At 43.5% G+C, this 14,065-nt stretch overlaps 1 protein-coding gene across 1 annotated transcript in view; it reads left to right on the top strand.

The window, feature by feature from the left end:
* The first annotated feature begins 1,117 nt into the window (after positions 1–1,117).
* Positions 1,118–14,065, top strand: part of LOC148509395 (prophenin-2-like) — a 31,347-nt gene continuing 18,399 nt past the window's right edge. Inside the window, exons 1-2 of the mRNA XM_088443118.1 lie at positions 1,118–1,360; positions 4,700–4,801. Of these exons, the coding sequence (XP_088299244.1) occupies positions 1,172–1,360; positions 4,700–4,801 (291 nt within the window). The 5' untranslated portion in view covers positions 1,118–1,171. The remainder of the gene's footprint in view (positions 1,361–4,699; positions 4,802–14,065) is intronic.

Here is a 14,065-nt window from a genome sequence, read left to right as displayed (position 1 = left end):
TAGGGGGGGTAGAATAGGTTAGTCAATACTTACCTTATAACGATCAGGATTTTCACTGCTGCCGGGATACCGCTGTCGGGATTTGAACCGCCGGCCATGCTGAATCCGCCTGATAACTGTGGCCAGCAGTTACCATGCACATGGAGGGAGAGGTGGAGCTGCAGCTGCTGTCTTCTCCTAGTGCAGACACAGCCGCAGAGAAGCCGGAAGAGTGGGGTGGGGGTCCCGCCAGCAGGACACGTCGCAGCAGCTGCGGCTAATAGGAGCCACAACTGCTGCTTTTATTGAAGTGGCTGCTGCCCTGCAGCCATGCCGGGAGGGGGTGCAGCCAGGTACTTAAACACTGAAGGGGGAGTTGCAAGTTGTAGTGGCATCATGAGGGGCGGGGGGCCATACCCGGGTGTCACCTTCGGAGGGAGTGACACCAAAATGCCGGCTCCTCTGCAGTGACAGGAGATGGGTGCTGCAGTGTGACATTCTCCTGTCATAGAAGAGGAGCCAACACTGCAGACTGCCCAGTCACTGGGGACAGCCCAGCCTGTCTGACAATGCTGGGCTGTCCCCGTAGTGATGTTATTGGGATCCCCTGCAAAGTCTCCAGCCCCTTTATTTAGGCCATGACATCCAGAGTTCGCACCAGGTGGCCCCAGACCCAGTGACCCTTATGTCTCTCTGACAAAGGCGGCTGCAGGGAGATTAACTTCCTGCAGCCACCTAGTCAGGGTTTCTGACTGGCATCTGATGCGACCACGCCAGGAAAGTGGATCAAGGGTAAGGTACAGTTACAGATGCTTGCTATCAGGAGCGCTGAGGTGGGTAGCAAGTACCAGGGCCCTTGTCTTGCCCCTAACATGGCATGGCCGTACTACCTTCAGCACCCGCAATTGCTGACATGGCTTTCCCACATTCCTGTCATCAGCATAAATCACAGAAGAGAGAAGTCAGCACTGTGGTCAGATATTTGTATTCTAATTATTAACTGGAAGAGAACTTGAAACTTCTGTACAGCGCAGATTGTGGTGACAATAATAAAGTGGAAGTGACGAGGGAAATCAGTAGCTACATGATATCATATCCTGCAAATATGATGTTACAGGAGGAGGAGGCTGTATATGGTATAAAGGTGCAAAACAGACTCAAAGACCGGAGGATCCCTCTAACCCAGCACAAGATGAGGAGCTGCTGGCTGTCTCTGCTCTTACTCTCTGCAGTCACATTAGACATCTGTCTCTCTCAGGCTCCAGGATGGGACACCTCGGATAAAGCACGGATAATAAAGGCTGTGAAACACTTCAACCAGATGGAAGATGTCCGGTATTTATATAAACCCCTGTATGAGGAGCCCCTTGAACTAGTGGAGGTACAGTATGGGTTTCTTTTCTATTTTATCTCTTAGTGCTAAACAAAATGCAATATATTCAGTGGTTTACAAGTCACTAAATCTAGTTACCATTATAGGGCAGGTCAATATTGTCACTGCCATACATTTCAGGGAACCAAAGGTAGAAAAGAGCATTGCCGGGACATAGGAAAAGTATGGGCCCCTCTCGTGTCTGGGGGCACATAGAGGGGGTGATAGTGCTCTGACCATGTATTGTCTTATGGGGGCAGAGTAGGGAACTCAGGGGAGAGCAGGGACCTCGGAGGCCGGGTATTAGCACGCCCCACTCATCTCCGTGCCCCATAGTGTATGTGACCCCTGTGGTCCTGACCCTGAAGGGAATGATTTATTCTGCGCACATTAGACTTCCTGACTATTAAATGGCAGCAGAAAGGGAGAGAAAATATTAGGCAGCACAGACAGTGTAATGGTTAGCGTTACTGCCTCAGAGCACTGAGGTCATGGGTTTGATTCCCACCTCAGCCCTAACTGTGTGGAATTTGTATTTTCTCCCTGTGCTTACATGGGTTTCCTCTGGGTAATCCAGTTTCCTCCCACACTCCAAAAATATACTGGTAGGCTAATCCCAACAAAAAAATTAACCCTAGTGTGTGTGAGCATGTGATAGGGAATATAGATTGTAATCTCCACTGATGTGAATGCACAAATATGCTCTATAAAAGTGCTGCGGAATATGTGTGCATTATATAAATAACTGATAGTAATAATAATAATAGAGAAAATATTACATACGGTTCCCTAACCTAAATCTTAGCTTCTCTCACAGCGTTGGCACATTATGCAGATCTAGGGATCTATCTATTAAGTCTTAGAGAGTGGATGGAGATAAAGTACCAACCAATCAGCTCCTACTATAACTGTTATTTTACAGGCTGTGTTTGAAACATGACAGGAGCTGATTGCTTGCTACTTTACCTCCGTCCACTTAATCTCTCTCCAAGACTTAGTACATAGACCCCCTAGCCCATTTACAGTATTAGAGAAAATGGAAAATGAGAGACATTCTCTGTGAGCAAACGCGTACAAAGCAGTGTCCAATTATAAGTAATCAGACTGTGCTACTTCTCACTCATAGGGGCCTATTCATCAACACTAAAATAACGTTTTTAAGGACATTTTCCTTAAATAACGTTATTTTGGTATTCATGAACAGACTTAACACAGGAGATATCTGAGATATCTCCTTGCTAAGTTCCCCTGCGTTAATTTCCACACTCCCCATACATTAGTACATTAGTACATTAGTATGGGTACATTAGTACATTAGTACATTAGTATGCGTACATTAGTACATTAGTATGGGTACATTAGTACATTAGTATGGGTACATTAGTACATTAGTATGGGTACATTAGTACATTAGTACGGGGATGTGGAAATTGTGGTATTCATCAAATTCTGAAAATTATAAATTTTCGGAATTTGATGCAGTTACTATTCGCCACTGTGAGGTGGCGAATAGCAGGTGAAACTTACCTGTACCAGCGTGTGCAGGTCCCCCGACGAGTCCCTCCGGCGCTCTGCTCCGTCCTCTGGCTCCGGAGGCTGGTCTGTCATGTGTGCTCCCCAGCAGAGCACAAAAAAGTTTAGAAAAAGAAAAAAAAAATGTTTTTTTTTTCTAATCTGTCATGTGGTCTGCTGGGAAACCACATGACAGACCAGCAGGACGGAGCCGGAGGCTGCTGCACGGACAGGTAAGTCGGGGGGGGGAAGGTGAGCGGAGGGGGGAGGGGGGTGGGGGGGATCGGGGGGGTATGAAACTTAATGCATCTGTAGGCAGTGCTGCGCATGCGCTGGTTTTACAGATGTAACAGCGCATGCGCAGCACTGTTTCCAGATGCGATAAGGTAGTGTAGGCGGGAAAAGTATCTATTTCCCGAAAAGCTTTCATCGCAAAAATGACAGCTTTTCGGAATAGATACTTATGGAGAGGTGGAATGATGAATTCCACCTATAATTAGCTAGAACTCCATGAGAGTTCTAAAGCTAATTATCTCCAGAGAATTTTAATGTTTAATGAATAGGTCCCATAAACAGTTATAGATCATCCTCCAACATTAATAACATATAAGTGAAATGTTTTTTTTTTATTTCAAATAACATCCACTATTATTATATCCAACACTAAAAATAAATGCATATAAACCATAGTACTGCTAATAATAATAATAATAATAATAATAATAATAATAAAAAATAATAATCCATAGTACTGCTAATAATAATCATAATAAAAAATTATAATAAAAAATAATAATCCATAGTACTGCTAATAATAATAATAATAATAATAATAATATTAATAACAATAATAATAATAATAATAATAATAATAATAATACAGTAATGCAGCATAGAATCAGTAACAGGTTATAGAGCTCTCAAAAATGTAAATATAATTTTTACAAATTGTATCCAATAATACCAAATAAATGGTGATATTTTTTATATAAGTTGGAATCTAAATCCATGTATTTGATCATCAATAATATTCTTAACAGTGATTTTTGAATTTATAGGGTATTAATTCAAAAGGGTTTTGTGTAAACAGTCATTATTAGATGGTTCAATTTTGACCTTAGAAAGTCTACAGAAAGTTGTTCAAAATTACGGGCAGTGCATGAACAGGTGGAGAGATATATAATTGGATTGCAGTAAGTGAAGATTATTACTGGGTGACTAGTAATACAGTAGTAGCATTTTAGAACCACTTGAAGTTTGCATAGATTTTTGGACTTTTTAGTTGGATCCTTCCAGCTGATATGTTTGCATCCAACGTGCACATGTGATTAACTCCTTAGGCACTTGGAATCATCTGTTAAGTATAAATCCAACAATTAAGAGATTAAATCCTCCTGACGCATTTCGCAGTAGATAACATCTTTAGAAGCACAATGACTAAGCAATCTGTCTCTCTACAGTCATAGAAATGAATGGGGAGGTCTAAGTACTGCACTATGTATCTCGCAATGTCACAAAACAATTTGTCAATGATACTGTTTGCTAAAACTTTAGTTTTTTTAAACCACTGATTTAGTTTGGGGGAACTGGGAAAATAAAAATGTATCTATAAAGTGCGAACATAAAGAGTAAGTTAAATCAAAATAGCATACTGTAAAAATGTGCCTGGTATACTGAGTATTTAGTTGTTTTAGCTATGTATCATGTACTAAGCTCAGGTCTGAACCAAAAGGAAATCACTGATCTCTTCTGTACATCAATACGTGGATCACAGATCATTATCTTTACATTTATAAGAGATCACATGGTTACATTTTATAAATACTTTCTTTTTAGGAGCAGGAGAATTCTCGCACATTGAGTTTCAGTATAAAAGAAACCATGTGCCCCAAAGGTGCAAGAAGAAATTTATCAAGATGTTTTTATCAAAAAAATGGGGTGAGTATTTAGTAGAAAGTAAATAAAATGTTTAAATTCTAATGACTTGAGTTCTATATTACTGTCAGATGTATATGAAGGTGTCAATTTCCTCATGAATACAAAAATAAAACATCATTAACATATTTCCTGTGTTCTGAAAGATGTAATGCGGCACTTTGTGTTTTAAAAAGTACGTTTTGTAACTATGTAATATGAAGCTTATTTCCTTGACAATCTCCTACTGTATACTTGAAACACTGAACAGAGCGGCAGATTTATGTGCAAGGTACAGTATTTGCATATTGGGGACTAAATTTATAAACCTCAGTTATGCGTTTGTTTCAAAACTGAAATAAACCGAAGGATATGTACAGCGTATTTGAGTCTAAAAAAATGAAAACCAATGGCGAAGTCGGTCGGATTTGTCATCACTTTTGATATTTCCAGTGAAAACAGATCACAAATCTGACCACAAAGAGACCAACACTTACTAGTCGCTTTCTAATAGGGTAAAAGATACATTGTGAGAGGTGATTTGTTAGAGAAGTTTGGTGAATGTAATCCTGTCATTTTCTGTGTAATCTTGTCTGAGAGTAAGGTTTGTCTTATATTTTCTCTGGTATAATTTTTATTTTACATGTAGCCAATGTTTATGTGTGTGTGTCTGTGGTGTGTTAGTGAGGAGTATAGTGTCAGTGTGTATGTGTGTGTGTGTGGTGTGTTAGTGAGGAGTGTAGTGTCAATGTATATGTGTGTGTGTGGTGTGTTAGTGAGGAGTGTAGTGTCATTGTATATGTGTGTGTCTGTAGTGTGTTAGTGAGGAGTGTAGTGTCAGTGTATATGTGTGTGCCTGTGGTGTGTTAGTGAGGAATGTAGTGTCAGTGTATATGTATGTGTGTGTCTGTGGTGTGTTAGTGAGGAGTGTAGTGTCAGTGTATTTGTGTGTGTGTGCCTGTGGTGTATTAGTGAGGAGAGTAGTGTTAGTGTATATGTCTGTGTGTGTCTGTGGTGTGTTAGTGAGGAGTGTAGTGTTAGTATGTATGTGTGCCTGTGGTGTATTAGTGAGGAGTGTAGTGTCAGTGTATTTGTGTGTGTGTGCCTGTGGTTTATTAGTGAGGAGTGTAGTGTCAGTGTGTATGTGTGTGTGCCTGTGGTGTGTTAGTGAGGAGTGTAGTGTCAGTGTATATGTGTGTGTGCCTGTGGTGTGTTAGTCAGGAGTGTAGTGCCAGTGTATATGTGTGTGCCTGTGGTGTATTAGTGAGGAGTGTAGTGTCAGTGTATATATGTGTGTGTTAGTGAGGAGTGTAGTGTCAGTGTATATGTGTGTGTGTGGTGTGTTAGTGAGGAGTGTAGTGTTAGTGTATATGTCTGTGTGTGTCTGTGGTGTGTTAGTGAGGAGTGTAGTGTTAGTATGTATGTGTGCCTGTGGTGTATTAGTGAGGAGTGTAGTGTCAGTGTATTTGTGTGTGTGTGCCTGTGGTTTATTAGTGAGGAGTGTAGTGTCAGTGTGTATGTGTGTGTGTGCCTGTGGTGTGTTAGTGAGGAGTGTAGTGTCAGTGTATATGTGTGTGTGCCTGTGGTGTGTTAGTCAGGAGTGTAGTGCCAGTGTATATGTGTGTGTTCCTGTGGTGTGTTAGTGAGGAGTGTAGTGTCAGTGTATTTGTGTGTGTGTGCCTGTGGTGTATTAGTGAGGAGAGTAGTGTCAGTGTATATGTGTGTGTGCCTGTGGTGTGTTATTGAGGAGTGTAGTGTCAGTGTATATGTGTGTGTGCCTGTGGTGTGTTATTGAGGAGTGTAGTGTCAGTGTATAAGTGTGTGTGCCTGTGGTGTGTTAGTGAGGAGCAGGGCCGCCATCAGGGGGGGACTGCCGGCACTGGAGTCCTCGGCCCGGTCACAGCAGTCACAGAGGGGGGCCCGCCGCAATCCCAGTATCGAACGCATGGGGTTTTCAGTACCCCCTAGCCGCCGATCCATCACCGCTGCTGAAGCGATTTTTTTTTTGTGAGACGGAGAGTCTTGTCTCCATCTCACTGGAGTCCTGAACAGAACCTGTTAGTAGAGGAAGCGGCCAGCATGCGCGGCAGCTCCTCGTAGCCACGGAGATTGCAATATGGGGGGGAGCTGATGCAGTGACACACAGCTCCTCCCAGGCAGTTTCCTGTTATACTCCCAGGCAGTTTCCTGTGCGGTGGTGATTCTGGTGAATCACTGCACTCCAGTCCACCTTCATCCGGAAGGCTGCAGGTAAGACACCTGCAACACCGTTATAACTGTGGCACATGTTGGGGGGGAATCATCTGAACCAGTAACTGTGGAGTGTGTATATATTAGGGGTGTGCACCGGCCACTTTTCGTGTTTTGTGTTTTGGATCTGGATCTTTCTTCGTGTTTTGGATCTGGATTGGTTTTGCCAAAACCACCCTTCCGTGATTTGGGTTCTGGGTTTTGTGTTTTGGATCTGTATTTTTTTGAAAAAAAGCATAAAAACAGCTAAAATCACAGAATTTGTAGGTTTTTCTGCTCCTATGCTATTATTAACCTCAATAACCTTAATTTCCACTCATTTCCAGTCTATTCTGAACACCTCACACCTCACAATAGTGTTTTTATGTCCAAAAGGTTGCACCGAGGTAGCTGGATGACTATGCTAAGCGACACGAGTGGGCGGCACAAACACGTGACCCATCTAGGCGTGAAACTGCAGTGGCAGACAGGATGGCAGTTTGAAAAACTAGGCCCCAAACTGTACATAATGCAAAGAAAAAAAAGAGGTGCAAGATGGAATTGTCCTTGGGCCCTCCCACCCACCCTATGTTGTATAAACAGGACATGCACACTTTAACAAACCAATAATTTCAGCGCCAGGGTCTGCCACACAACTGTGGCTGAAATGATTGGTTCGTTTGGGCCCCCACAAAACAAGCAGGCAATTAATCTGTCCCTGCACAAACTGGCTCTACGGAGGCAAGATGTCATCCTCATCCTCCTCATCCACCGATTCCTCACCCTCTTCAGTGTGTACATCCTCATCCTCACAGAGTATTAATTCGTCCCCGCTGGAACCACAGGTCCCTCTGTACGTTCTAGAGGCTGGTCTCCCTGAAAGAGTTGATAATTCATTTTATGAACATCATCTTCTCCACATTTTGTGGAAGCAACCTCCTACGCCTTTCGCTGACAAGGTTCCCGGCTGCACTAAACACTCTTTCGGAGTACACACTGGAGGGGGGGCAACTCAGGTAAAATAGAGCCAATTTGTACAGGGACCTCCAAATTGCTTCTTTTTCCTGCCAGTACAGGTACGGACTGTCTGACATGCCTACTTGGATGCTGTCACCGATGTAATCCTTTAACAGACAGACGCACGCTTGTCGCTGCTGCTTTGAGGTGCAGCTACAGCCCACACAATTCACAAAGTCAGAAAAAAAAAGAAAAATATTTTTAATGTTTGTGGAGCGCACTTTGAGGGTTACACCACCCTTTAAAAGACAGACGCACGCTTGTCGCTGCTGCTTTGAGGATGCAAGTGCGGCTACAGCCCACACAATTCACAAAAACAGTAAAAAGAAGAAGAATATTTTTATTGTTTGTGTAGCACACTTTGAGGGTGTCACCACCCTTTAACAGACAGACGCACGCTTGTCGCTGCTGCTTTGAGGATGCAAGTGCGGCTACATCGCACACAAGTCACAAACACATTAAAAAAATAGTTTTTTATTTTTTGGAGCACTTTGAGAGTTACACCACCCTTTAACGGACAGACGCACGCTTGTCGCTGCTGCTTTGAGGATGCAAGTGCGGCTACAGCCCACACAATTCACAAAGACAGAAAAAAAGAACAATATTTTTATTGTTTGTGTAGCACACTTTGAGGGTGTCACCACCCTTTAACAGACAGACGCACGCTTGTCGCTGCTACTATGTTGATGCACGTGCGGCTACATTGCACACAAGTCACAAACACATTAAAAAAATAGTTTTTTATTTTTTGGAGCACTTTGAGGGTTACTCCACCCTTTAACAGACAGACGCACGCTTGTCGCTGCTGCTTTGAGGATGCAAGTGCGGCTACAGCCCACACAATTCACAAAGACAGAAAAAAAAGAACAATATTTTTATTGTTTGTGTAGCACACTTTGAGGGTGTCACCACCCTTTAACAGACAGACGCACGCTTGTCGCTGCTGCTTTGAGGACAGTATCATATGCAGTGACAGTAGACTTGTCAGAAATTGTTGGCACGTCCTTCAGTCCGGACCAGATGTCCAAACCAGCCCTTGACTTATGACACAGGCGCACGCTTGGCGCTGCTACTATGTTGATGCACGTGCGGCTACATCGCACGCAAGTCACAAACACATAAAAAAATAGTTTTTTATTTTTTGGAGCACTTTGAGAGTTACACCACCCTTTAACAGACAGACGCACGCTTGTTGCTGCTGCTTTGAGGATGCAAGTGCGGCTACAGCCCACACAATTCACAAAGACAGAAAAAAAAGAACAATATTTTTATTGTTTGTGTAGCACACTTTGAGGGTGTCACCACCCTTTAACATACAGACGCACGCTTGTCGCTGCTGCTTTGAGGACAGTATCATATGCAGTGACAGTAGACTTGTCAGAAATTGTTGGCACGTCCTTCACTCCGGACCAGATGTCCAAACCAGCCCTTGACTTATGACACAGGTGCACGCTTGGCGCTGCTACTATGTTGATGCACGTGCGGCTACATCACACACATGTCACAAACACATAAAAAAATAGTTTTTTATTTTTTGGAGCACTTTGAGGGTTACACCACCCTTTAACAGACAGACGCACGCTTGTTGCTGCTGCTTTGAGGATGCAAGTGCGGCTACAGCCCACACAATTCACAAAGACAGAAAAAAGAAGAATTTTTTTATTGTTTGTGTAGCACACTTTGAGGGTGTCACCAACCTTTAACAGACAGACGCACGCTTGTCGCTGCTGCTTTAAGGATGCAGGTGCGGCTACAGCCCACACAATTCACAAAGACAGAAAAAAAGAACAATATTTTTATTGTTTGTGTAGCACACTTTGAGGGTGTCACCACCCTTTAACAGACAGACGCACGCTTGTCGCTGCTGCTTTGAAGATGCAAGTGTGGCTACATCGCACACAAGTCACAAACACATAAAAAAAATAGTTTTTTATTTTTTGGAGCACTTTGAGAGTTACACCACCCTTTAACAGACAGACGCACGCTTGTCGCTGCTGCTTTTTGGATGCAAGTGCGGCTACAGCCCACACAATTCACAAAGACAGAAAAAAAAGAACAATATTTTTATTGTTTGTGTAGCACACTATGAGGGTGTCACCACCCTTTAATAGACAGACACACGCTTGTCGCTGCTGCTTTGAGGACAGTATCATATGCAGTGACAGTAGACTTGTCAGAAATTGTTGGCACATCCTTCAGTCCGGACCAGATGTCCAAACCAGCCCTTGGCTTATGACACAGTCGCACGCTTGGCGCTGCTACTATGTTGATGCACGTGCGGCTACATTGCACACAAGTCACAAACACATTAAAAAAATAGTTTTTTATTTTTTGGAGCACTTTGAGGGTTACTCCACCCTTTAACAGACAGACGCACGCTTGTCACTGCTGCTTTGAGGATGCAAGTGCGGCTACAGCCCACAGAATTCACAAAGACAGAAAAAATAGAACAATATTTTTATTGTTTGTGTAGCACATTTTGAGGGTGTCACCACCCTTTAACAGACAGACGCACGCTTGTCGCTGCTGCTTTAAGGATGCAGGTGCAGCTACAGCCCACACATTTCACAAAGACAGAAAAAAAAGAACAATATTTTTATTGTTTGTGTAGCACACTTTGAGGGTGTCACCACCCTTTAACAGACAGACACACGCTTGTCGCTGCTGCTTTAAGGATGCAGGTGCGGCTAAAGCCCACACATTTCACAAAGACAGAAAAAAAAAGAACAATGTTTTTATTGTTTGTGTAGCACACTTTGAAGGTGTCACCACCCTTTAACAGACAGACGCACGCTTGTCGCTGCTGCTTTAAGGATGCAGGTGCGGCTATAGCCCACACATTTCACAAAGACCGAAAAAAAAAGAGCAATATTTTTATTGTTTGTGTAGCACACTATGAGGGTGTCACCACCCTTTAACAGACAGACGCATGCTTGTCGCTGCTGCTTTGAGGATGCAGGTGGAATCTAGACGGGATTTGGAACCGGGGACACACTACCTCTATCAATTGTCTAAATCCCACTGCACTAATGGCGGATACCGGACGCATGTCTAACACCAACATAGCAGTCAAGGCCTCAGTTATACGTTTTGCTTCAGGATAACTGCTGTCGTACTTCATCCTCATCGCTAGGGACTGTTGGAGGGTCATTTGTTTAGTAAAAGTAGTGATGTTCCTACTTCCTCTCTGGGATGATGAACAACTCCCAGCAGCAGCAACAGCACTAGGAGGAAGTGGTTCTTGATCTTTCCCTATTTTATTTTTATCGGAGAAAGTTTGTTCCTCCATTTATGTTATATTGATATATACGTGCGGCTAAAAAGCACACAAACACAGAAAATATTTTTTTATTTTTGCTGGAGAGTAGTGCACTTTGTGGGTTACACCACCCTTTAAGAAATGAGCCAGCCGGCTCTTTACTTATGGGACACAGGCGCACGCTTCGCGCTGCTCCTTTGTTGATGCACGTGCAGCCACAGTGCACACAAGTCACAAACACAGAAAATATATTTTTTTTGGTTTGGACTGGAGTGTACTTTGGGGGTTACAGCACCCTTTAACGGTCAAGCCAGCCGGCCCTTTACTTATGACACAGGCGCACGCTTGGCACTACTTTGTTGATACACGTGCGGCTACTGCGCACAGAATTCACAAACACAGAAAATATATTTTTTTTTGGTTTGGACTGGAGTGTACTTTGGGGGTTACAGCACACTTTAATGGTCAAGCCAGCCGGCCCTTTACTTATGACACAGGCGCACGCTTGGCACTACTTTGTTGATGCACGTGCGGCTACTGCGCACACAATTCACAAACACAGAAAATATTTTTTTTTTTGGTTTGGACTGGAGTGTACTTTGGGGGTTACAGCACACTTTAATGGTCAAGCCAGCCGGCCCTTTACTTATGACACAGGCGCACGCTTGGCACTACTTTGTTGATGCACGTGCGGCTACTGCGCACACAATTCACAAACACAGAAAATATTTTTTTTTTTGGTTTGGACTGGAGTGTACTTTGGGGGTTACAGCACCCTTTAACGGTCAAGCCAGCCGGCCCTTTACTTATGACACAGGCGCACGCTTGGCACTACTTTGTTGATGCACGTGCGGCTACTGCGCACACAATTCACAAACACAGAAAATAATTTTTTTTTTGGTTTGGACTGGAGTGTACTTTGGGGGTTACAGCACCCTTTAATGGTCAAGCCAGCCGGCCCTTTACTAATGACACAGGCGCACGCTTGGCACTACTTTGTTGATGCACGTGCGGCTACTGCGCACACAATTCACAAACACAGAAAATATTTTTTTTTTGGTTTGGACTGGAGTGTATTTTGGGGGGTTACAGCACCCTTTAACAGTCAAGCCAGCCGGCCCTTTACTTATGACACAGGCGCACGCTTGGCACTACTTTGTTGATGCATGTGCGGCAACTGCGCACACAATTCACAAACACTGAAAATATATTTTTTTTTGGTTTGGACTGGAGTGTACTTTGGGGGTTACAGCACCCTTTAATGGTCAAGCCAGCCGGCCCTTTACTTATGACACAGGCGCACGCTTGGCACTACTTTGTTGATGCACGTGCGGCTACTGCGCACACAATTCACAAACACAGAAAATAATTTTTTTTTTGGTTTGGACTGGAGTGTACTTTAGGGGGTTACAGCACCCTTAACGGTCAAGCTAGCCGGCCCTTTACTTATGACACAGGCGTACGCTTGGCACTACTTTGTTGATGCACGTGCGGCTACTGCGCACACAATTCACAAACACAGAAAATAATTTTTTTTTTAGTTTGGACTGGAGTGTACTTTGGGGGTTACAGCACCCTTTAACGGTCAAGCCAGCCGGCCCTTTACTTATGACACAGGCGCACGCTTGGCACTACTTTGTTGATGCACGTGCGGCTACTGCGCACACAATTCACAAACACAGAAAATAATTTTTTTTTTGGTTTGGACTGGAGTGTACTTTCGGGGGTTACAGCACCCTTAACGGTCAAGCTAGCCGGCCCTTTACTTATGACACAGGCGCACGCTTGGCACTACTTTGTTGATGCACGTGCGGCTACTGCGCACACAATTCACAAACACAGAAAATAATTTTTTTTTTAGTTTGGACTGGAGTGTACTTTGGGGGTTACAGCACCCTTTAACGGTCAAGCCAGCCGGCCCTTTACTTATGACACAGGCGCACGCTTGGCACTACTTTGTTGATGCACGTGCGGCTACAGTGCACACAATTCACAAACACAGAAAATATATTATTTTTTTAGCACTTGGGGGGAACACCCCTGATGGACAGAGCACCCCCTGGACAACACTACAGCACCCCTTTAGGACTGGGACACTACACAGGACTTTGGAGTGGACACAGCCCCTATGGAGAACTGACTGCACAACACAGTCCAGCCAGCCGCTATGGACTTTGAAGTAGTGGACACAGCCCCTATTAACAACAGCAGCACAGCACAACACAGCCAGCCCCTATGGACTTTGAAGTAGTGGACAACTGCAGCACTACACTACACTACACTACACAGCCCTAACTCCCACCCTCCCTCTTCACTGTCCACAACCGAGTGAGAAAATGGCGCCGACGCGGGTACCTTATATAGGATCCAAAACCCGCGAGACTCGGAAGGCGGGATGATGACGTTTTGCCTCGATTTCAGATCCGAGTCAGACGGGAAAAGTCGAGCCTGACTCGGATCAGACTCGGATCGGGGGGGCTCGGGGGGGTTCGGATTTCAGAAATCCGAACCCGCTCACCCCTAGTGTATATACATATATATATATTTATATATATATTATATAGCAGTATGTGTGTGTATATATATATATATATATATATATATATACAGTATATTTATATGTGTGTATGTATATATATATATATATATATATATATATATACATATACACAGTATTTATGTATATATAAATAAATGTATAAATTGTGTGTGTGTGTATGTATGTATATATGTATATATATATTAGGGGTGTGCACCGGCCACTTTTTGTGTTTTGTGTTTTG

Source organism: Taudactylus pleione, unplaced genomic scaffold (assembly GCF_031769625.1).
Source record: "Taudactylus pleione unplaced genomic scaffold, aTauple2 ptg000327l, whole genome shotgun sequence".
NCBI lineage: Eukaryota > Metazoa > Chordata > Amphibia > Anura > Myobatrachidae > Taudactylus > Taudactylus pleione.
Note: the sequence above shows the minus strand (reverse complement) of the source record. Positions and strands in the feature narration are given on the sequence as shown.